The sequence below is a fragment of the Lissotriton vulgaris genome, chromosome 7 (genome assembly GCF_964263255.1).
Source record: "Lissotriton vulgaris chromosome 7, aLisVul1.2, whole genome shotgun sequence".
NCBI classification, from domain to species: domain Eukaryota; kingdom Metazoa; phylum Chordata; class Amphibia; order Caudata; family Salamandridae; genus Lissotriton; species Lissotriton vulgaris.
In genome coordinates, this window is record NC_141695.1 from 110,212,300 (window position 1) to 110,235,987 (window position 23,688).

General features: G+C 43.2%; 1 protein-coding gene across 1 annotated transcript in view; it reads right to left on the reverse strand.

The window, feature by feature from the left end:
* LOC147700932 (killer cell lectin-like receptor subfamily F member 2) overlaps positions 1-16,439 on the reverse strand; it is an 89,874-nt gene extending 73,435 nt beyond the window's left edge. The window contains exon 1 of the mRNA XM_086929273.1: positions 16,370-16,439. Within this exon, the coding sequence (XP_086785399.1) occupies positions 16,370-16,439 (70 nt within the window). The remainder of the gene's footprint in view (positions 1-16,369) is intronic.
* Between the last annotated feature and the right edge of the window lie 7,249 nt (positions 16,440-23,688).

Genomic DNA, 23,688 nt, shown 5'->3' on the forward strand with positions numbered 1-23,688 from the left:
ACGATTTACAAGTTTTACACTTATAAAACCCACTGTTGGTTTGCAATCATGATGTTTTTTCTAGGACTTCTGGGCTCGTGTCCACCAGTCTGTCCCGCATAGAGGGTGCAGGACTGTAGGTAATAGATACCTTCATCGGGAGTAAATGACCAATGACCGGATCCTTAAGTACTATTGTCCAACTGTTGTTACTAATTCTACGTAAATCCTTGTGTTGATTAGAATTCTTAACTATGATTCTGAATGAGTCAGATGCTTTTATTTCTTGTGCATTGACTTCAAGCATACTATTAGTACCATGAATGATTTTTTATGTAGCTATAGTGAGGACCTGGTTTCTATTCAAAAAGCGGTTTTTCTTTTACCAATATATTTAGCGCCGTTTGACGAATCTTCGCAAAATTTTCAAAACTAATTGTTCACTCAGGTCAGCTCCTGTTTAAAAATTCTGGGGTGATTTGTGGAGTGGGGGCCGAGAAATGATAATTCCCATAGGAAATTTAGACAAAGCTACAGCCCGAACTGCTGAACGGAAGTACACCAAATCTGGCAAAAAGGTAGGTATTGGTTCAGAATGCGTGCTTTTTTAAAATTTGTGTAAATCCATTTAATAGTTCCTGAGAAATTAAAAAAATGAAAATATTGATATCTGAGGGCCGAGGAGGATTCGCAAACCCTCCCGAGCACAAGCTTGATTTTGATTTGATTTTGTATTGGTAGCCATCTTGTGACTCAATAAAACCGAGTCACAAGAAAACAGTAAAAAAAATTATAATAAAACAAGAAAAGGGGGCAGGGAAGAGATACCTTGATCCCCTAGGCCTGCTCAGACAAAAAAGCACTGGGTGCGCGAATCCGATTGAAAAAAATAAAAACTAAAAAAGCGCAGACTCCACCGCTTTGTTTCTTTGAGCCCCCAGGTGGGCCAGGACCCGGGGGCAGTGAGATAATTATGTGTGGGGGCCGATGGCCCCAGGGACCGCCACCTCCACCGGGCTCTTTAATAAAACATTGAGTTGGAGGGCTCCTTCCCCCCTCTCTGCCCCAGGGACCGCCACCCCCGAGCCTTTACTTTAATAGGGCCTCCAATTAAATTATTGAAGTGTGGGGGGCTCCTGCCCCTTCCCACACTGCCTCAGTACCACCACTTCACGGGGCACAAATTATGTTAATATGGGGTCCGTTATGGACCCCCGGCCCAGGGGACCTCCACCTCCCCGGAGCTGTGTCAATGTTGGAAGGGGGCCACCCTCCATGGCCCTGGGGACCATTATTCCCCAGGGCCGGCTCCTGCAATGTCCCCAGGTGCCTACCCCTGGACATAGCCATTTGCTATGGCAGCGATGAGGTCCTCTTGTGTCTGAGGACCTCAGGACTAAAGTGGACTTCATCCCCTGCCCAGCAGTGTTCCAGGAGGCATGTTTGCAGAGTGGTGTAAAAAGGGGGCATGGCCTCAGACCACTCTCAGCAATCCAGCTGTGTGGGGCTTACTAGACATAACAGGAGGGCTAGTTGGCCACCAGGGGCCCTCAGGGGGCAAGGGAACTTCATCCCCAAACCGAGAAAGGGGGTGTGGCCTGTGTCTACCTCTCAGCAATTCCACTATCTGGGGCTTACTGGAGGAATCAGGTAGGCTAGTTGGCCCCTAAGGACCCCCAGCAGTGAAGGGGACTTTATTTCCCATTGAAGAGCACACCTGGGAGTGCGTTTGCAGACTGGTGGTCAAAGGGGGTGTTACCTGCTATGAGTACTTACCAATGCTGGTGTGTGGGACTTAATGGAGGTAATAGGAGGGGCAGTTGGCCCTGAAGGTTGTCCTTTGGGGCCAACTACCCTCCTGTTACCTCCAATAAGTCCCACGCAGTGGGATTGCTAAGAGGACTCTGGAGGCCACGCTCTCCCTTTCTCGACCACTCTGCAAACGCACCTCCTGGCACACTACGGGTTGGGGGATGAAGTTCACTTTACTCCTGAGGAACTTTGTGGGTCAAGAAGCCCTCCTGGTACCTCCTGTAAGTCCTAAACAGAGGAATTTCTGTGTGCTGGTTTGAGGCTCAGACCCCTTTCTCCACCACTCTGCAAACAAGACTACCAGTTGAAGAAGCATTTGCAATGTAATAGGTTTCGCATTTGCGAGAGTTAGAGCTATTGGTGTTGTAAATGTAAAAGTGTTTTATTAATGTTTATTCATGTGGAGTGGATGTAGGTTGCGTGTAATGAAATTATGTGGTATGCTGTGCAGTGAAATTATGTGAATAGAAAGCATGTGGTATTTAGTGTATAGGAATTATGTAGAGTGGGATTATGGAGGGTAATTGTGTGGTATGATAGTTGGTGTTGTGGAGTTGTAACCTCAGGTTTAGTCTTCCTCATTTCCATTGAAGCTAAACTATAAACTCAATGATACAAAAAAATAGAAAGAACCACTGACGAGCACTTCTGGACCAAGTCAGAGGTATGAGCAGGGCCACTGGAATTATGCAACTGTTTGGCTGCACCGACTTTTGCACAATTATACATTTTCCACATAATCCATCATCTGCTGCATAATCTGCAGATTTGAACAAAAAAACCTTGTTTCTAGTTCAAATGGCTCAAACATTACCACAAATGCCGCAACAAGTGTTACAGCGCGGTGGAAGGCCCTTTGCAAACCCAGAATGGTCACCTGTTACTTACTGCTAAATGTGGGTATTAAATTGGTACTAATGGTGTGTAAACCACTCTTGCTTCTTTCTGCGTCTCGCTTGCCTCTTTCTGCATTTCTGTTGCTTCTTTCTGCACCTTTCTTTCTTTTTCTGCACTTCTTTTTCCTGGTTCTGCTCATCTTTTGCACTTTCTGCACCTCTCTTTCCTCTTTCTGCAACTCTGTTGCCACTTTCTGCACTTCACTTGCTTCTTTCTGTACCCTCTTACCTCTTTCTGCACCCTTCTTCCATCTTTCTTCACCTCTTTTGCCTCTTGCTGTACCCCTGTTCCCTCGTTCTGTATCTCTCCTGCCTGTTTCTGCTTCTCTCTTGCCTCTTTCTGCACATCCCTTGCCTCTTTCTGGACCTCTGTTACTTTTTTCTGCACTTCTCTTGCTTCTTTCTGCACCCCTGTTGCTTCTTTCTGCACCCCTCTTGCCTCTTTCTGCACCCTTCTTCCCTCTTTGTGCAACTCTCTTGCCTCTTTCTACACCTCTCTTGCCTCTTTGTGCACCTCTGTTCCTTCTTTCTGTACTTTGCTTGCCTCTTTCTGCACCTCTCTTGCCTCTTTCTGCACCTCTCTTATCTCTTTGTGCACCTGTATTCCTTCTTTCTGCACTTCTCTTGCCTCTTTCTGCACTCCTTTTGCCCTTTTCTGCACTTCTGTTGGTTCTTTTGCGTTACTCCTGGTTCTTTCTGCACCTTTCTTGCTTCTTTCTGTACCCCTCTTGCATTTTTCTGCACCCTCTTCCCACTTTCTGCACCTCTCTTGCCTCTTTCTGCACCCCAGTTCCCTCTTTCTGCACCTCTTTTGCCTGATTCTGCAACTTTCTTGCCTCTTTCTCCAGTTCTCCTGCCTCCTTCTACACCTCTCTTGCTTCTCTCTGCACCTCTCTTGCCTCCTTCTGCACCCCACTTTCTTCTTTCTGCACCTCTCTTGCAAATTTATATATCCCTTTTATCTCTTTATGCACCCCTCTTACCTCTTTCTGCACCTTTCTTGACTGTTGCTGAACCGCTCTTGCCTCTTTCAGCACCTCTGTTGCTTCATTCTATACTTCTCTTGCCTCTTTCTGCACCCCTCTTACCTCTTTCAGCACCTCTGTTGCATCTTTCTGCACCTCTGTTGCTTCTTTCTGCACATCTATTGCTTCTTTCTGCAACCCTCTTGCCTTTTTCTGCAATTCTCTTGCCTCTTTCTGCACCTCTTTTGCTTCTTTCTGTACTTTTCTTGCGTCTTTCTGCACCCCTTTTGCCTCTGTCTGCGCCTCTGTTGGTTCTTTTCTTTCTGCAATGTTCTTGCTTCTTTCTGCACCTCTGTTGAAAATGTCTGCAACCCTCTTGCCTCTTTCTGCACCTCTCTTGCCTCTGCACACCTGTTGTTATAGCAAGCCTCAGCAAGTCCTGCCAGTGCAAGGGATTCGCCCTTTTTTGCTCATTGGTCCTCAGACCAATAGTAAGAAGTTGGCACAGAAACTGGAATAGAGTATTTATTACACCTCATTAGGTGGAATCACAACCATGCAACACCCTTCGGTAGTGTATTAAGTAGCACACTGACTAGAAGGAGCGTGGCCCTTTTATACCCACACAGGGGCTGAAATGAAGGCAGTACAAGGCACAGAGTGTTGGTTTCAAATACATATAAGGTCATACAGAGAGTGTGCTAGCAACAAGTGGGAAGGGCTGACAGTAAGCTAATTCTGGTGGACACATCTTGACAGTTACAAGTTAGGAAGCAGCTGTAAGCTTTACTGGGCATGTTCAAAGCAAAGGAGGATAAATATATATCTTCTCTAGGCAGATTTCAAGAGCAGTTAACAGGAAGGTAGGACAGAGCACATAGTGAGCACATGCCAAACAAAATGGCTGACAGAAATACAAAATGGATTCCATAAACGGACAGATAATATCTAAATAAAGGATGTCTTCTGCTAATGCTTAATCTAATCGCTGTTAATTTACAACACTGTTTCCTATTTCTGCACTCCTTTTGCCTATTTCTACAACTCTCTTGCCTCTTTCTGCAGTTCTCTTGCCTCCTTCTGTATCTCACTTGCCTCTTTCAGCACTTCTCTTGCTTCTTTCTATAACCTTCTTCCCTTTTTCTACACATCTCTTGCCTCTTTCTGAAAATCTCTTAGTTCTTTCTGCACTGCTCTTGCCTCTTTCTTCACCGCTTGCCTCCTTCTGCACTTCCTTAGCTTCTTTCTGTACTTCTCACTCATCTTTCTGCGCCCCTCTTGCCTGCCTCTTTCTGCCCCTATGTTGCTTCTTTCTGCACTGCTCTTGCTTCTCTGTATTTCTCTAGCTTCTTTTTGCACCTTTCTTACCTCTTTCTGCATTTCTCTTGCCTCTGTCTGCACCTCTCTTGCTTCTTTCTCCACCCCTGTTCCTTCTTTCTGCACCCTTCTTCCCTCTTTCGTCACCTGTCTTGCCTCTTTCTGCACCCCTATTCCCTCTTTCGGCACCGCTCTTGTTTTATCTGCAATTCTCTTGCTCCTTTCTGTACTTCTCTTGCCTGTTTCTATATTCAAATGGGAAGTGCAAGCTGTCAAGTTTAAATGTCTGCATGCTCTCATGACTAAGGAATATGTCTACTTGCACATGTATTCTCACACGTGTTATGCATCTGAAGATGGTAGCTTAAAAAGTGGGTAGCTTCTATTGTAGGTGGTCAAATCTTGTTAGTTCTGCTCTGTCATTCCGTTGCACAGGCAGGCATGTCTTATGTTTATATGTGTTATAGAGTCCCTCAAATATACTATTGAATACCTATGTGCCCTGTATTGTGAGCAGAAAGAAATGCATAAACCTTTTTTACACAAGAGTATGCGGTTTGAAACACAGGTATTCAAGTATTTTTTTGTTTATTTTCATTTAAACATGTCACTAGGTAAAAGCATAGACAAGCACACATACCTTCACTAACTTAGTCAGACTTACAACAGTTATATGCTTAGGATTGCTGTTTTTCATTTGGTAGGCCTAACATTGTGAGCAGTCGATTAATAGTGAACCTTCAAGAAGAAAAGTGAGGTTTGAGACATCTTTGGCGAAGGATTAGTGATTAGGGTACTGTGTATGAGTCTGTTGTAAGGTATAGTCAAATGTAGGCCTCTTTGTGCACCTATGTTGGTTCTTTCTGCACATCTCTTAGTTCTTTCTTTACCTTTCTTCCTCTTTCTGGACTTCTGTTGCCTCTTTCTGAATTTCTTTTGCTTCTTTATGCACATTTCTTCTTCTCTTGCCACATTCTGACCTTGCTTCTTTCTGCGCCTTTCTTCCTCTTTCTGCACATGGCCTACCTATGTAGGCATATTTAGAAATTATAATTTTAAAAACCTTAGAAATTCACTGAAAAAACCATAGGTTTCAGGAACGTTATAGTTAGAAATTATCATTTAAAAACCATAGAAATTCACGGGAAAACCCATGGGTTTCAGGGACGTTTAAGTTAGAAATTAGCATTTAAAAAACCATAGATATTCACTGAAAAAAACCAGGTTTCAGGGAAGTAAGTAAGTAAATGTTTATTGTTTAGTTAATTAAAACCTGAGAGGCATTAGGTCATGTAGAGCAGCAATAACTGCGTGTCTAAACCCATCGGACCCACACCTGAATGGTAGACTGATCAAATTCCTCAAAGTCTTTTCAAAGCTTTAATAAAAGGGTCTGACCTGGGGCAACGAAAAATAGACTAACTTTTGGCTACTGAATTTTAATAATCTAATGTCACGTGTGGTAAGCAACATAGGCAATGAAATATTTGACAAACTTATGGCTATTGAATTTTAACAATGTAATCTCATGTCTGGTAAGCAGTGACGAAATGACAGTGTGCAATTCTATTTTTTATCTCTTTTTTTTGTACGAACATAAAGCTTTTATATTGTTAAGGTTTTAATTAACTAAACAATAAACATTTACTTACTTACTTACTTATGTTGTAGTTAGTTGGACATTTCACTTGTACAAAACCAGAGAAATTCAGCCGTTATAGTTAGTTGAGCTAAGTATAACTCCCCTCCCCCCCCCGCAATGCACTGCTGATAACATCACATATTACATCACTCATGACATGGTCAGTAACATCCCTCATGACATTATCTTGGAACTTGTTATGATAAAACCGTGCCCATATTCGTACCTACAGACTAATCTCTACTATGTCTCTCAGTGGTTTCCGATTCATTTATTGAGACAGAGTAAATTCTGTTTTCTCCTCATTTTCTTTGTTTTCTTTATTTAACTGAAAGCAAAAAAAATTAAAAAATTTAAGCTAAAATTTATTCTAAGGACGTTCAATATCAGTTCTGTTGAGCTGGTAGTTAGTATCCTTCTGCACTCGATTTACAACTCCATTTACATTAATAAAAATATGTTTACCAACAAAAATGGCACCATGTATACTTGTCAGGTATTCAAATGAAGATACCTAGCAGGTGTAAACAATTTTTATCCTTCAGACTTATCTGTGTTCAATTTAGCAATAATAAACCCACCCAAGGGTGGGGGTGGGGGTAGTAGGCAGACCAGTATGGTTTGCCTTGAGAGTCTTTTGATGGGCACACACAAATTCATCTTCGAGTATTTACCACTCTTGTAATGGTTGGTAATTAACCTCTGTACATTTCCTCATTGGAGAAAGAGTTACCCTAAAAATGGTAGCTAAGATTCACATAACTGTGCCTCAAAACCTGGCAACACTTTCCAAATGCCCTTCTGGTCACATTTGTGAATAACAAAAATTTGAAAATGTGCACCTGCTTGAGGAATACTAATAGGAGTACAGAGTTATTTCTTTTATGTGGATCTGGTCCTTTGACTTTTATCAATCACTGCCAGTCCCTGCGCTGACTGAATAAATTATTTCTATGTAGGTATTAGGGGGGCATTAGAACTACACTCCCTGTGTTGAGTTTAGCACTCATCCTGTTTCAGTTACGAGTAACCTGGATAGTCTACTAACAAACGAAATAACCTAGTAAAATGTAATTTCCAGTTTGATTCTACCAGCAATTCCTCATTTTGGGACAGACCATTTTTTACTTGCAGTTTTTAGTTTGTTGTAGCAGCGGTAACTCTTGGTGAAATTAAAAAAATATATAATTCAGATGAGAGATAGTAACTGTTAAGAAGCTGCTGGCAATCTGCCCAAACCACAAACTGCAGGAAGTCATCTTGCCGAGAATTTGAATATCATTCCTCTGTGTGGTTTTAGCCATTTTCACACTGTGATCTAGCGTCAACAAGCGGTGCTTTTTCTTTACACCCACACTGTCTGCCAACAGGTGAAATGCATTCTGTTCCTTTACATTTTTCAAAGTAGGCTAATCATTATTTGCTTGTGCCTTGTACTGCAAGTCACGATGAAATGTTTTATGGGGAAAATTCACATTTTGTAGCTTCTTTTAAATTATTAGTCACGTGCAAAAAAGACTGCTATAATTTAGGTTGTTAAATTGGAGTTCTTTGACCATATAGAGCATGGGTACTCACAAACATTTTCTTGGGGCCGCAAAGTCTGCTCTTTGGTGTGACCGAGGGCCGCACTAATGACAGACACATTAATGCGATTTAAGGCTTATTATCAATGACCACAGAATGACTGGTAGATTGTTAAAAGGCTATTTCTTCTAAAAATCTTCAGTGCGATAGCCTGTGCTCCGGTTGACCTTCATCAGATGCCCTACATGACAACACAAAGGTTTGAAATGTGCCATCTTGGAGTCAGGCAGTGGCTACAGTGGATCCTTGCATCAAAAGACCAAGTACTGCTTTAACAGGTTCCATCTTCTCAAAGCAGAACTAAAAGTAGCAACATTCCCCTCGACTTGAACATATGCAAAGTTAAAACAATTTATAGTGCGCCAAACTAACCCCGAGGGATACCCTTAACACCTTGGCTGCTTGACTTATTCCCCTGCTGTGCTGGACCACAATGGAAATGGGTCTGGTCATGACGAGCTGAGCTCGTCATGAGCACCAAAGGGTTTAAGTTTGGTTAGGATAATCACAGACGTAGTGAGCACCTGGAAACCTCCAAGGAACAGAAAGTTAGAACATCTAAGGTTTTACGTGTTTCTTAAACACAGTAAGGCTGAATGTTAACTGGAGATGCCACGGAAGAGAATTTCTATGTTAGTCAGACAAGTTAATAAAGGAATGGCCCCCCATTCTGGAAAGGGGAATGCACCTAGTATGCAGCAATACTTGAATAGCAGCTCTTAAGGCACTAATTGTTTCATAAAAGAGATTTTACTCTGGAGGTAGAAGGGATCAGATGAGAAAAGGCCTTACGCACATTTAAAATAATCTGGAAGGTGGTGCATTTACGCGCTGGCAATCAATGAATTGCTCTCAATGTGGGACTAGATGGCGTTGTAGGGGGAAGGTTGCACATCATGTGGGCAGCAGTGTTCTGGATAGTCTGCAGGTGAGTAAGCAGATAGCCAGCCTTTTCCTGTCGAGGGCATTACCATAATGAAGACAACTTGTGATCAGGCCCTGCATAATGATTTTCCAGCAACATAACAAGAGCCAGCTGAAGATTTTGCACAAAAAATTCAGAATCCAATAAAATGTCCCACATATAGCTGCAATTTTGTCTTTTATAGAAAGAGTATTATGTGAGATGATGCCCAAATTCCTAGCTGTTTCTTTGAAGAGGGGCAAGGCCATGAATGTTAAACCACAATGTATTAGACCAGGTGGATTTGGCCTCGTTCAAGAGGATGATCTCAGGCTTCACCCCATCTAACTTGAGACAATTGTTCCTAATCCAAGTGTCCATGTTGATCTTGCATCTGGTCCTTCTGCATGGTCAACAACAGAATTTATCATCTGTATGTCGTCAGCATAGGAGACGATTTCAAAGTCACTGGCTATGAACATTTTTGTAGGAAGAGCCATAAATATATCAAATAGTGTTGGACTGAGGAAAGAGCCCAGTGAACGCCACAGGGACAGAAACACATGGTTTGATTTCACTGGGGGGAGATAGATTGAGTTCCATCAGTGAGAAAGGACTGGAACCCTCTCAGGTTCTTATTAAAAGGCCTGTCTCATACAATCCTCTGATCATGGTGACATGGGAGACAGTATCAAAGGATTCAAAAGGTTCAAAATGTGATGATAGAACAAGGAGAATACAGACATTTAGTCTGCCCTCATCCAACATCAGCCTTATGGTGCTTGTGGTGGCAAGAAAGACGGTTTCAATTGAATGGCCCCCCTGTATTTTTTTTTCCAAGGGATAAGCTAGCAGCTTATATTCCTCCAGGAAAGAGGATAACTTAAACTGAAACCCGAGGTGTCGGGTTAGAGGATCTAGTCATGGGGTAAAGGTAGGGCCTCTGATCAGTGAGATCAGAAAATGCATCCAGGAAAGATTTTCTTTTTTTCTTGAGTCTCCTCACTCAGCAGGGTTTCCCCATGGTGACATGCTTCATCATTGGGGCCATCCCAGTTCTCTATGAACTGGGGTGTGCTGCAATTTGCGGAAAATACGTAGGAGCACTTAAAGTGGAAGACTATGTGTAGTGCAGGAAATGTGGTGGAGTGGGCTACAGCGATTAAAAATACCTTGCTAGTGGGCTCAAATACGTTATTATTGCTCCTAGATTGGTATGTCTAAAATGGGGTGATACACGGAAAAACTAACTATAATGAGTTAGAGGTTCAGTGTAAGATCAACATGTTTCGAGCCAACCCCAAGCTCTTTGTCAGGACCACACAGGAACCAGCCCTGTGTATGCCCTCCTAATAATCCTAAATATGGAAATAAAGAAATAAATAAAGAAATAAGCACTGCAACTAATAAAGCATGCGTTGTTTATACACATACGCTCACAATGTATCACGAGGTATATCTGTGAAAATAGAAAAGACACAGTTAGGGGAAAGACAGCCCCCTCTCTCTTGCAGAGTAGGTGGGTACAAATGTAATATAATGCACTTCCATGCTTTAGAGATGCTCCTTAATGGTGCGTGCAGTCATCCAGCTCAGAGCGTGGTTTTAACCTGTGTAGGTATAAACATGCTGGGTAAACGTGCCGCTTCGTGAATGATCATAATGTAAAACAAAAACAAAACACACACATATGGTGATTTACAAACAACACACAAATAGGGCTAAGTTGGTTATGCCTGTAGAGTAACACATACTTTTTTGACAGCAAAACTGTGCTTCATGGACCGCAGGGGTGGGGTTTCCCTGAAAGTACTATCTGTAAAATGAGGAAAAACAGGGAGGGCTTTGTTAATGTCGGCAGATACCTTCGGTAACAGAAATCGGGTCTCTCATCCTGCTGTACCGTTCCTGTGGAGGAAAGAGCACTTACTTCAGTGTGGAAAGCCTCGCATCTGGACACCTACTCTTCTGCCCGTCGGACCGCATCTTAGCTTGTCGGCGCGTGGGACTGAATAAATGCTTACGGCTTCGCCTGCGTGGAGGTCTAGGAGACTAGACCGCGGGTAAAGCTACTCAAGATAACTTAACCACATTGCTGCTGTGGTTATTTTTCTCCTGTGCTGGATCTTCCCATTTCCCATTGTTCATGACGAGCTGGGCTCGTCATCAGTGTTTGAGGAGGCTACACCATGACGAGCCCAGCTCGTCATCAGCCTCGAAGGAGTTAAGTTGGTCAGCCTTCTGAGAATAGTTGCCGGCAGTGGCGGTTGATGGCAAATATACATAACAAATGCACATGACACAAATAGCGTATACCCATGCATTTACGCATAACAAATATACAATAACATCAGGGCTTTAAGTGGGCCGGGTCTCAAAGGGTCTGAGCACCTGGAGTTTTTTAAAAGAGGCCTTGAAACGGGTCTCTATCGGGCTCTGTTTTGAGCCCTGGCACAAGCGGTCCGTTTTTTTCCAGACTGCAGAGACAGCAGTTTACTGTCACTGCAGTCCGGAAAAAAGTGCCAGGGCACAAAACAGTCAGATAGACACCCGTTTCGAGACAAGTACATGGATGTGCGCTGCCCACACTGCTCACTTCTCACTAATGGAGAAGTTACGGCATGACGTCATGCCAGGTGAGCTTTGTGGGGGAAGGGAAATCCTTTAGCGAGAGTCATTTTCTCTCTGGATTTCCCTTCTCTTTCTGAAACGCAAGAGCAGCAACATTGTGGTAGGGTCACCAGGGCTTTAATTGGAAGCTTTTTCAATATTATATGTAACAAGATATAGTTGCAGCTTATTTATCTTATGCAACTAATAACGATTGACAAAGCCAATAGTCCTTACTTGTTGTAGGTATGATGTTACTTATTGTATCACATATCTGGATGCAATGACAGAAACAGCAAAATACAAGTTGGGCGGCACAGTATACTAAACAAAGATTTTTAGCGCAAGTGTTTAAAAGCCACGCCCCTAATTAGTGGCCACGCCCCTTTGAGAGACCCCCCAGTTTTTTCATCCCACTTAAAGCCCTGAATAACTTTAACATATATACATTAAAAAATCCACTTACCTTACACTGCCGTTCCACGTTCTGCAGCACATACTTATTGTGCTGCAGCACAACCTCCGAGCGCCAAGCCCACAACCAACTCTTTCCTTCAATCTAAATCATCTTGATTGGCTGGAGCGGGCTGGCTCCTTGCTCCAAAAGGCACTGTAGGCCTGTGCCTGCTCTCCAACCCAGCTGTCCAAGACAGCCGGGTTAGAAAGGTTTGAATTGAGCATGTTGGTTTGGCCGTAGCAATGTGGCCGGCCAAACAAACATGTGCAATGCAACTTAAGTGGCCACTCTTCACTCCATCTTGTCCCACACTGAGTGCAGTCATAGGCAGCAGTGTTGCACTGGCCCCGCTCTACCCTCGCAATCTGTTTGCTGGCAGAAAGCATGAAAAACAAATGGTAATAAAATATTTTTTTACCATTCAATTTTTTATACTTTCTGACCAGCAGTGTGGGGGGCCTCCGCTCCTCCGCTCTAACAGAGTAACCGCCGCTGTTTGCTAGACAGGGAATCATGGATTTGAGACAAAAGTAAAGAGGCGTAATTTTGCCCCACTGTCTCTCGGAAAAAGAAAAGTCTGTGGCTGGCCCCAAAATGTCATTTGATCATTACACTTCTAGGAGAAAATAATCACTTGCGATAACAATAGCTTAAGAGCAAATCACTTTGAAAGTGAGCAAAAAGGACAATTTTTTTGGGCTGCATAAGAAACATTTTATAAAGCTAAACTTTGCAGTGTCATACGAGTCTGAAGTACATTATTTACATTTGTATAATGTACAACTTCTCTAAAAAAAAAAGTGAGGGCTATCTGGCTCACCCATATTAAGGACTGAGCAAAGTAAAGGGTAATGAGGAGGGTATATCTTTATATAAAAATAATGTTAACATATTATCTCTACAGAGTCCCATGTGTCCAACCATTTGGAAGTTTTTTTCGTATAAACATTACTCTGAAAATATCCATCCTGCACTCCAATCTAATTGTTCGTTTTGCAAACAATTCCTGCTACAATAAAATAAGCCAGACTCATGCTCAACCTCCTACACAGAAGTTACATCACAACACACCTCGGGGAACTATACTAGCTCCCAATACTGATATGAGCTCCTTTCAAACTCCTCATGCACACATTCAAGGCACTACACCACTCAGGCCCAACCTACCTGAAAAGTTGCGTCTCCTTTCACCAACCACCCAGACGCCTCCGTCCCACAGGACTCCTACTCACACACATCCAACGTATACACAGAAGCAGATCCGGAGAACAAGCATTTCCTTACATTGCTTTTAAAGTGTGGAACAACCTCCCACTACACATCAGAACATGATGTGTAGTGGGAGGTTGAATTCTGCGAGAAGCTGGAGACCTGTTTTTCCATTAATCTATCTTCCATAGGCAAGGCTAGTCACACACACCTGCTTAGCACCAGGATTCCCTCGAGGTTGATAGTGCATTTTACAGATATGAAATATAACAATTTTACTTCAAGTAATGAACATCTCCTGATTTTCTGTTGTTTGATAGAAAAACTACAATTTTACCAAGATTAATGTTGTTTTCTTCTCATCTATAAACAACATTATTCTCTGGGGGTTCATTATGTAAATCAGTTTTGCAGAATTTCATCTACTTTTTAAAGGAAACCTTGAATTACAGGGGCATATTTATGAGCCCCTTGTGCCACCCTTGATTCGCATTTGGTGACACAGCGGTGCCACAAACCTTGAAATCATGTCTATGAGCCTACGCAAAGCCAGTCTTTCCGTGACTTTGAATTGTCTCATAGATTTCTTTTTTTAAACAAATTGAATTCATTTTTACAGTTAGGAAAACAGCAGTACATTTGTGCATAGTTCACAAAGATGCTCATTGTATAACTGTACTTACGTCAAACATTACAGAGAGTGTCCTTCCATTGCTAACATATCTCAGTTCATTGCATCCAAAGTGTCAACTATAGTGATCATTACACTCGCATTACATTTATGTAGAAAAAAGGAAAGAAAACAGGTCAATAAACCCCCACTCCCACCCTCCCTGGATAGTATGTCATTGGTACATTATGCTCATTTCCTGTGTTGAATGGTCTCATATATATGGAGTAAGGCAAGGCAGTGCTAATCACTGCGTTGCCTTACTTTGTGTAAGGGAGGCATTTCATGGGTGCTGCTATGGATGTTCCCATGCAACACCCATGGATTTTGACGCTTCCCCAGATTTACAAGACCTTGTAAACCTAGGGATGCGTCAACCATCGCTTCGCCACCCACATAAATAAATATGTTTATTTATCCTTGATTTTTCCTCTTTCTATGTGTGAAGCAGAATGCATTCCTGGGAGGGTTTTTCCTCTTCCTGTGTGTGCAGCAGAATGCAATCCTGGGAGGCTTTTACCTCTTCCTGTGTGTGCAGCAGAATTCAATCCTGGGAGGGTTTTTCCTCTTCCTGTGTGTTCTGCGAGGGTCTTTCCTCTTCCTGTGTGTGCAGCAGAATGCAATCCTGGGAGGCTTTTACCTCGTTCTGTGTGTGCAGTAGAATGCAATCCTGGGAGGCTTTTACCTCGTTCTGTGTGTGCAGCAGAATGCAATCATGGGAGGCTTTTTCCTGTGATTCAGGGTAGCACAGCAAGGTGACTTGCTGCACTGGCCTGCGTCAAAAGCCCACAAATATGGGCCACAATGTTTGGGGAATAGGGCAGTTTTCACACCGTAAAGTAGTCCTTCATCACTGCCTCTGCAACTACTCTTTGTGGTACTAGTAACACTGTATTATTTGCGTAGATTTACTATTCACATTGAATGCATGACTACTAGTTTTGCTATGACAGTATTGCTATGAAGAGAACTGTTTATACAAGTAATACCTACTACATTTACAACTACTCCAGGTCACTGTCCCTCACTTAAGTACTCACATCCTCTGAAGAAACAAATGCCCAATTATAATACATTTTTAAGTTGAAATAAATAAATATTATTGGAGAATTTCAGAAGTATTTTACAAGGTTTCAGTTGTTTCTTAAATGTACACTTTACTAATCATGCGCAAGGCTACATTTTGTTTGTTAAATTTTTGTCCTGTAATATTTCTACACATTACCTTGTCAAGTCTTTTCAAAGTTAAGCTTTAAATGAGTCATTTTAAAGTCTATGGATTTGTTTCTCAAAGTCAGAAACAGGCAACTAGCGAAGCTAGTTCAATGATAACGAAACATTTTAGTTTGTAGTCTGTTAACAGACACAGATCTATCCTCTCGCACTGATAATACCCCTTCAAATTTTTATGAGAATACAATGTCCTCGCTAACCCAGAGTAAGATCCCTCCACTCCATCCCAAGATTTGCTGCTCTGCCTGATGTGAAGATGCTGCTCATGGAGATAAAAGGCCTGATTGTTTAAAAAGGCACGCAACGCAGCATAGCTCCTAAAGAGGCTGCTCTGCATTGTGTGACAGGGAGGGAGCAGGAGAGTGCCATATCTACAGAGATATGGCTCTCTCCTCCCCCCTCCCTAGAGCTAGTGCTGATTTCAGCTGCCAAGAGCCACGCACACACCTTAGCGCCATAGCTCTAGGGTGTTTGTGTGAGTCTAGCATAGGTTTTGTAGAGGAAGGGTATCCCTCCTGTACAAAATACTATGCGTAGACAAGTTCAAAAGCTTTCCCCCTGTGTATGTGTGCTGTACAGGGCAGCACACTTGCAAGGTCGGAAAAGAAAGGAGAAATAAAAACCTTGATCCTGTTAGCTCCTCCTAGGAAGTGGAGTTAACTTTTAGTGCTAATTCCTTTCTACAATTCTTTGTAGATAGGGTTTTTCATCAAAAGGCATGGATGATTGCATGAGAATGCCCATGTAACGCCCCCCTGGCACAAAGTAAGGCAACGCAGGGCTTTGTGCTGCTTTGCACTACCTTTAGGGTACTCTCCAGCACAAAACAAGTTGTGTGCTATAAAGTAAGTTCACAAAACAAATGTGTGCCGGTTAGCATGACTTTTGTGACACAAACCCAGCGCAAAATGCTTAAAAAAATCTAACCCCTAAATGTCTAAAAAACATCCTGCGCATTTCAAGCAAAGGACAACAACTTGAATCAACATTGCAAGCAGTCACTGGCAGAGGCAGGGAAGGTACATTCAGCATCTGAAGAATGAAGGTGAGACAATAACAAGATCTGCTAGCACTGAGCACTTCTTTACCTCCATCCTCTGGCCGCCTCCGCCTCCTGTCTCTGAAGTGCAGGTACGTGTACCCCTCCTCATCCTCCATGCTTGAATCTGACAGAGTTGGATGAAGGTCTGACAGTAATCAGCTGCTGGGTTCAGATAAACTATTTGAGTGTTTGTGCAGGAAAGAGGAAACCACAGGTCTGGTGGTGGAGGTGTCCAGCGCCTTCAGCCGCTCTGACGTGCGGTGTCACGGGGGAGGGGGGCATTCATAGCACCCCCCCACACACTCCAGAAGTGCAGCATGACAGCCCCCTGCTGCTCCAATCATCACTTGGGTGTGAGGGAGGTTTTCCGCCCAAGACCATTTGTGAAACTGGAGCCAGAAGTTATTTTTTTACCGGAATTTTGCAAAACTTTGTCTACAGCAACAAATTATGAACAAACCCAGCAGGAAATGGAAAGGATTAACAGATAACATTGATCCACAGCAAACAAGCATTTGCACCACATCAGTTCCCGGTGCAGGATGCCAGCACCACCGCAAATATAAGGAACCCAGCGTGCCAGGAAACGCAGCCACAATTTAAAGAAGGTTGGCAGCGGACATAATACAGGTTATTAGCCCCTTGACTATTAGTATTTAATCTAAAACACATAGTAGGAATCAAACTGCAGACAGGATTGAGATTGCAAGTGTTTGTATCAGATACCACAACACTTATCCTCAGAGTGTTGCTCTAAGTGTTTAACTAATAATATCTGGGAGCGGCTCAAATATTTCATTTTATATATTTTATTTTGCATTTTTTCTGAAGAGGACTCTACCAAAAGTTGGACACATTAAAACAGGCTCTGGAGATGAAACGTCTCGGTTACATTAACAGTAGGAGAGGGTTCCTTGGAAGTCCCACTGAGCTCACACACAAGGCTGGAGAGATGGACACCTAATGCCACCACAGAAGGGTAGGGTACAAGGGACTAGGCCACAGCTTTCCAAACTTTTCATGTTGGTGACACACCCTTTTGTTAAACAATTTTCAGGGACACGGTAACGCGAGGAAGTGCAGCGAGTGAACCCAAACCACCTATGGTGGGTTCCGGTCCCAAACCCCAGACCCCACACCCCACACACACACACACCCCACCCCACACACACCACCCCACAGACACACCACCCACACACACACCCCACACACACATATAACCCCCCACACAAACAACCCCACACACCCCACTACACCCCCCCCCACACACACACACCACACACACACACACCCACACCCCACACAAAGAGACTTGAGGGGCACTGTTAAAGAGTACTAGTGAGGGAATCAGTGGCGGAGGTGGCCTTTCCCTCCATCTGTCTCCCTCCATCTGTCTCCCTTCGACTGTCTCCCTCCCTCCCTCCCTCCCTCCCTCTCTGTCTCAATCTCTCTCTGTCTCACCCCTTCTCTGTCTCCCTCCCTCTCAGTCTTCCTCCCTCTGTCTCACTCCCTCTCCCTCCGACTGTCTCCCTCCCTCTCTGTCTCAATCCCTCTCTGTCTCACTCCTTCTCTGTCTCCCTCCCTCTCTGTCTTCCTCCCTCTGTCTTACTCCCTCTCCCTCCGACTGTCTCCCTCCCTTGGTCTCCCTCCCTCCCTCTCTGTCTCACTCCCTCTCTGTCTCACTCCCTCTCTGTCTCACTCCCTCCCTCTCTGTCTCACTCCCTCTCTGTCTCACTCCCTCTCCCTCTGACTTTCTCCCTCTGTCTCACTCTCTCTGTTTCACTCTCTGTCTCCCTCCCTGTCTATCTCCCTCGGTCTCACTCTCTCGTTCTGTCTTCCTCCCTCGCTGTCTCACTCCCTCCCTCTCTGTCTCACTCCCTCCCTCTCCCCCGACCAACATATTCTGTGGGTCCCATAATGGTCTGTGACAAAGAGGAAAAAATGTTGCTTTCATTCTTAAATCGTTTTATTATTTTCCTGTATTGGTGGTGCCCAGGTGCGCAGTGCCCCTCCCCACTCCCTCCCCCGCAGCGTGCAGAATGATGTAAATGTGAAAGCTTCTATAGGGCTTCTTGGCAGCTTTTCTTTCCAATGCACCGCGATCCCGGGGCTGCCCCAGGCCAACCCCCTGGACCCAATATCCCACCGTATTCACCCATTGAAGGGCCCTTTGCCAAATGGACTATCCACAAAGGAATCCCTCCCCACCCGCCCCCTCTGTCGTGTGTGTCGGCCCGGGCTGAGACAGCTTCCGGGGGCACACACACAGCGCACCCAGCACTTCACAGGTCTTTAAAAGACCATTTAATATGCTTATAAGGCTTTGTTGGTATTCATATTAGAGCCCCTGCAGCGCCACTCTGCCTGTTGCTGGAAGGCCCGCAGGGGTGTTCTAAACAGCATACTAAAACCGGGAGATTTGGATGTTTTACCCGGACGCTGTTGTAAAACCCGGACATTTCTCTACTCTTATGCAGCCTCTCAGCGTGAAGGGTTATAAGTGTGACATCTCCCTACTCAGAGTGCAGGTCTGAAAGCGCGCATGCAGCACGGAGTTTTAAAAGTATGAAGCTTATATAGCGCATGACTTACCCTGGGGCATCTCCGCGCTTGCTTAGGGAACCCGTCCTGGTATTCCCCTGTGAGATAACCCTGGCAGGGTATCCACAAGGTGAAAGCCAGGCATCCCACTGCGAGGGGCCGATGTGGAGATTAAGCAAGCTATTGCCCAGAGTCGCAGAGTGTGAACCCGTGAGTTGAGAAGGCACCAGAGCGAGAATTATCGAGTCTGTGGAATTATTGAGCCCAAGACCCGCCGAGGCAGGGAATTGAACCCTGGTCCAGGGACGAACTCAAGCTCCAGGTCTGCCGCCTCTAACCCCTGAACCACACTTCTCCAAAGTGTGACATGGGGCTATTCTGTAGTCGGTGTTAAGTTGTGTGAGGAGCTGTTTGCCTAGCCTACGAATTTAAATGTTTTACATGCAGCTTTTCAGTCAGGGTGGATTCACGTGTCAGACACCTGGCCTCTCGCGGGAGTCCCCCTGTCGTGTGTGGTAGCCCGGTACAGCTCACAGCCGCACCCAAGCACTTCACAGGTCTTTAAAGACCTTGTGCATGATAATAGGGCTTTGTTGTTGCTTCGCCCCTTCTAAGAGCCCCTGCAGCTCGACTCTGCCGATGCGACACACCTACATATGGGTCGCGACACAGTAATGTGTCGCGCCACATAGTTTGGAAAGCTGTGGACTAGGCAGAGACCACCCACACCATATTGGCAGTGAAGCAAGATGGGAGACAGGAAGAACAGCAGAGAGTGCAAGATGGGAGGCAGGAAGAACAGCAGAGAGTGCAAGATGGGAGGCAGGAAGAATAGCAGAGTGCATGATGGGAGACAGGAAGAACTGCAGAGAGTGCAAGATGGGAGGCAGGAAGAATAGCAGAGTGCATGATGGGAGACAGGAAGAACAGCAGAGAGTGCAAGATGGGAGGCAGGAAGAAGAGCAGAGTGCATGATGGGAGGCAGGAAGAATAGCAGAGTGCATGATGGGAGGCAGGAAGAATAGCAGAGTGCATGATGGGAGGCAGGAAGAACAGCAGAGAGCATGATGGGAGGCAGGAAGAATAGCAGAGTGCATGATGGGAGGCAGGAAGAACAGCAGAGAGTGCAAGATGGGAGACAGGAAGAATAGCAGAGAGTGCAAGATGGGAGGCAGGTAGAACAGCAGAGAGTGCAAGATGGGACGCAGGAAGAATAGCAGAGAGTGCAAGATGGGAAGCAGGAAGAATAGCAGAGTGCATGATGGGAGGCAGGAAGAGTAGCAGAGAGTGTGCAAGGTGGGAGGCAGGAAGAACAGCAGAGAGTGCAAGATGGGAGGGAGGAAGAATAGCAGAGAATGCAAGATGGGAGGCAGGAAGAGTAGCAGAGAGTGCAAGATGGGAGGCAGGAAGAATAGCAGAGTGCATGATGGGAGACAGGAAGAACTGCAGAGAGTGCATGATGAGAGGCAGGAAGAATAGCAGAGTGCATGATGGGAGGCAGGAAGAATAGCAGAGTGCATGATGGGAGGCAGGAAGAATAGCAGAGTGCATGATGGGAGACAGGAAGAACTGCAGAGAGTGCATGATGAGAGGCAGGAAGAACAGCAGAGAGTGCAAGATAGGAGGCAGGAAGAATAGCAGAGAATGCAAGATGGGAGGGAGACAGAATAGCAGAGAATGCAAGATGGGAGGCAGGAAGAGTAGCAGAGAGTGCAAGATGGGACTTAACCTATGTGTGATTGCCTGCCTTAAATGTCTTCTATTTTGTTCGCTTGTACTTATTGTAAATACACTAACGTTTTATGTAAATTGTACACATGACGAATACACTGAACATATGTAGCGCCCACTTAAAGAACGTAAGGGGACCTGTGTCAGCCGTATACACCGACAACTATTTAATTATTCCAAACTGTTCCCCCTGTTTACCGTGTCGATTGCATTAACATATCGCCTTGCCAATGTGCCCGGTACTACTGAGGCTAGAAATACGCAAGCAGCTGACATTTAATACACATCAACTGAATGTATTGGAAGGCATGTTTCCCCCTTTCAATACTTTTTTCAACTGTGTCCACTCCGTACTCGGTACACAGACAAAATATCGAGATTTAAATTTCGAAATACAATTATATCGAAGTTTAAATATCGATGGGACATAATATAGAAGGTAAGTAATATCGACAGTCTTAATATCGATATTAGTATGATATCAGTAATTTCGAAGTTTGAAATATCGATGTCAATAATATCGAAATCAATAATTTCGATGTTACTAATATCGATTTTTAAATACATTTTGTGTATATTATAATGTATTTATTATGTTTTATTATGTAATTTTTAATGTAATTTAATTAAATATTGTCTTTTAGTACTGTAGCGGGTTGTGGGTTTATAGGGGAATAGGGTGGGAAGTAATTTAATAATAATCAATTAATTAATACATGTTTGTAAATATTTTTAATTAATAATTAATTGGTAATTAATTAATATTAATTAGTTAATTCATTAATATAATTTTGTATATATTTTTAATTAATAATTAATTGGTAATTAATTAATATTAATTAGTTAATTACATTAAATAATGTAATTTTTATATATATATATATATAATTTTTTGTTATTGTTAATTAATTAATTGGGAAAAAATAATATTAATTATTAAATTTAATTAATTACAGCTAATGTGCTAATATATTTACTTTATTGTTATTGTTAATTAATAATTAATTGGTAATTAAATAATATTAATAAATTTTGGGTAAAGGAGTATTTTTAGGGTTCAGGGTCTGTTTTGGGTTTTTGGGTAAAGGGGTATTTTTAGGGTTCAGGTTCAGTTTTGGGTTTTTGGGTAAAGGGGTATTTTTAGGGTTCAGGGTCAGTTTTGGGTTTTTGGGTAAAGGGGTATTTTTAGGGTTCAGGGTCAGTTTTCAGTTCTTGGGTAAAGGGGTATTTTTATGGTTCAGGGTCAGTTTTCAGTTTTTGGGTAAAGGGGTATTTTTATGGTTCAGGTTCAGTTTTCAGTTTTTGGGTAAAGGGGTATTTTTAGGGTTCAGGGTCAGTTTTCAGTTTTTGGGTAAAGGGGTATTTTTTGGGTTCAGGGTCAGTTTTCAGTTTTTGGGTAAAGGGGTATTTTTAGGGTTCAGGGTCAGTTTTCAGTTTTTGGGTAAAGGGGTATTTTTAGGGTTCAGGGTCAGTTTTCAGTTTTTGGGTAAAGGGGTATTTTTAGGGTTCAGGGTCAGTTTTCAGTTTTTGGGTAAAGGGGTATTTTTAGGGTTCAGGGTCAGTTTTGGGTTTTTGGGTAAAGGGGTATTTTTAGGGTTCAGGGTCAGTTTTGGGTTTTTGGGGTACAGTCGTACAGGGTAAAAATAAAATAAATTTAAATAAATCAATTAAATGAAATTAAAAAATATAAAATTACATTAAATTATTCAGTTTTTAATTTATTTTAAATGTATATGTATTAGTTTTAATTTTTTAATTATGTTTTATTATTTTTATTTAATATTTGTAACATTATATGTATTTTATAATTATTTTTACATTATTAATAATACATTTAAAAAAACGATATTTTTAATTTCGATATTTTTGTACTACGATATAAATTTTTCGATATTTTTGTACTTACCTTGTTAGGGATAGGATTCCTATATTTTTGACTTCGATATTTTTGTTCCGATATTTTTGTATTTCGATATTTTTGATTTCGATATTTTGTCAGACATTCCTCGTACTCACTGTAAATACATTGTACTGGTATGTTAACACGTAGGCAGTAACACCTGAGCCTCTGTGTAATTGTCTGCCTTAATTGTTTTCTATTATGTTCACTTGTACTTATTGTAAATACACTAACGTTTTTGGCAAATTTTACTCATGACTCATACAATGTTGCCTCATTGCAACTGTCCCTTAAAAAAGTAGAATGACAGCGGGGGATCGTGTAACCATTGTAATGTGCCCACACCTGTTTTCCTCAAAATAAGTTACATTGTATTAATTGCATACATGCTGTGGTCGCTGTTAATTTGTACACTGATGGAAATATGTTGTTACGCACTAGACTACGCATGTCAGACAGACTTAGCTCCGGTGAGTCTTTCTTCTCCCTAATTAACCGTAGCCGCCACCGGCGTGCAGCGCGCGCTAACGGGACGCTTTATAACGTCCTCGCGGCCGAGTAGTCTGTCTGCCGTTTTTTGAAGCGTGGACTCCGGACGCCCTTATTGACAGAAACGAGGTAAGAACTTGGATAGCCTCATGCTTATTGCCCCCCACAACTGTCCGGCCCCTCTCTAACCAAGACACTTCTTTATTTAGCAGCGGCAACACAAGCCCCGGGAAGGATAGACCATGTGCTAACCTTATACCTAGGGTAAGTGCGGCTCCCTGACGATATACGCTTGGTTGGGCTTTAATGATATTGGCCTCCCCTTTCCTCCCATGCCGCCAGCACGCCCGTAAGAAGTCTAAGGGGTTGATCACCAATGTAGAGCGGCAGACAATTGTTCTTTCACTATGTGTGGTTTCTAATGGCAGCTCCTCTCACCAACATATGAGGATGCTCCCTTCACTGACCTAATCGGATGCAAGGATCTTGACTATGCATAGGAGCCTGTGGAGAAATTAAAGATAGAGACACTCATCCTTAACTGACTGCTCCCCTCAACCCCGAATGTCAACGGGTAAGCTTTTAATTGTGCAAGGACTGATCAGTCTTGATGATACGTTTTTAACCTGTGCACAACCTTGACCCACTACCATTTAACCACCAGGTATGTCACTTTGACAACACCCCAGTACCCAGGTTGCTCA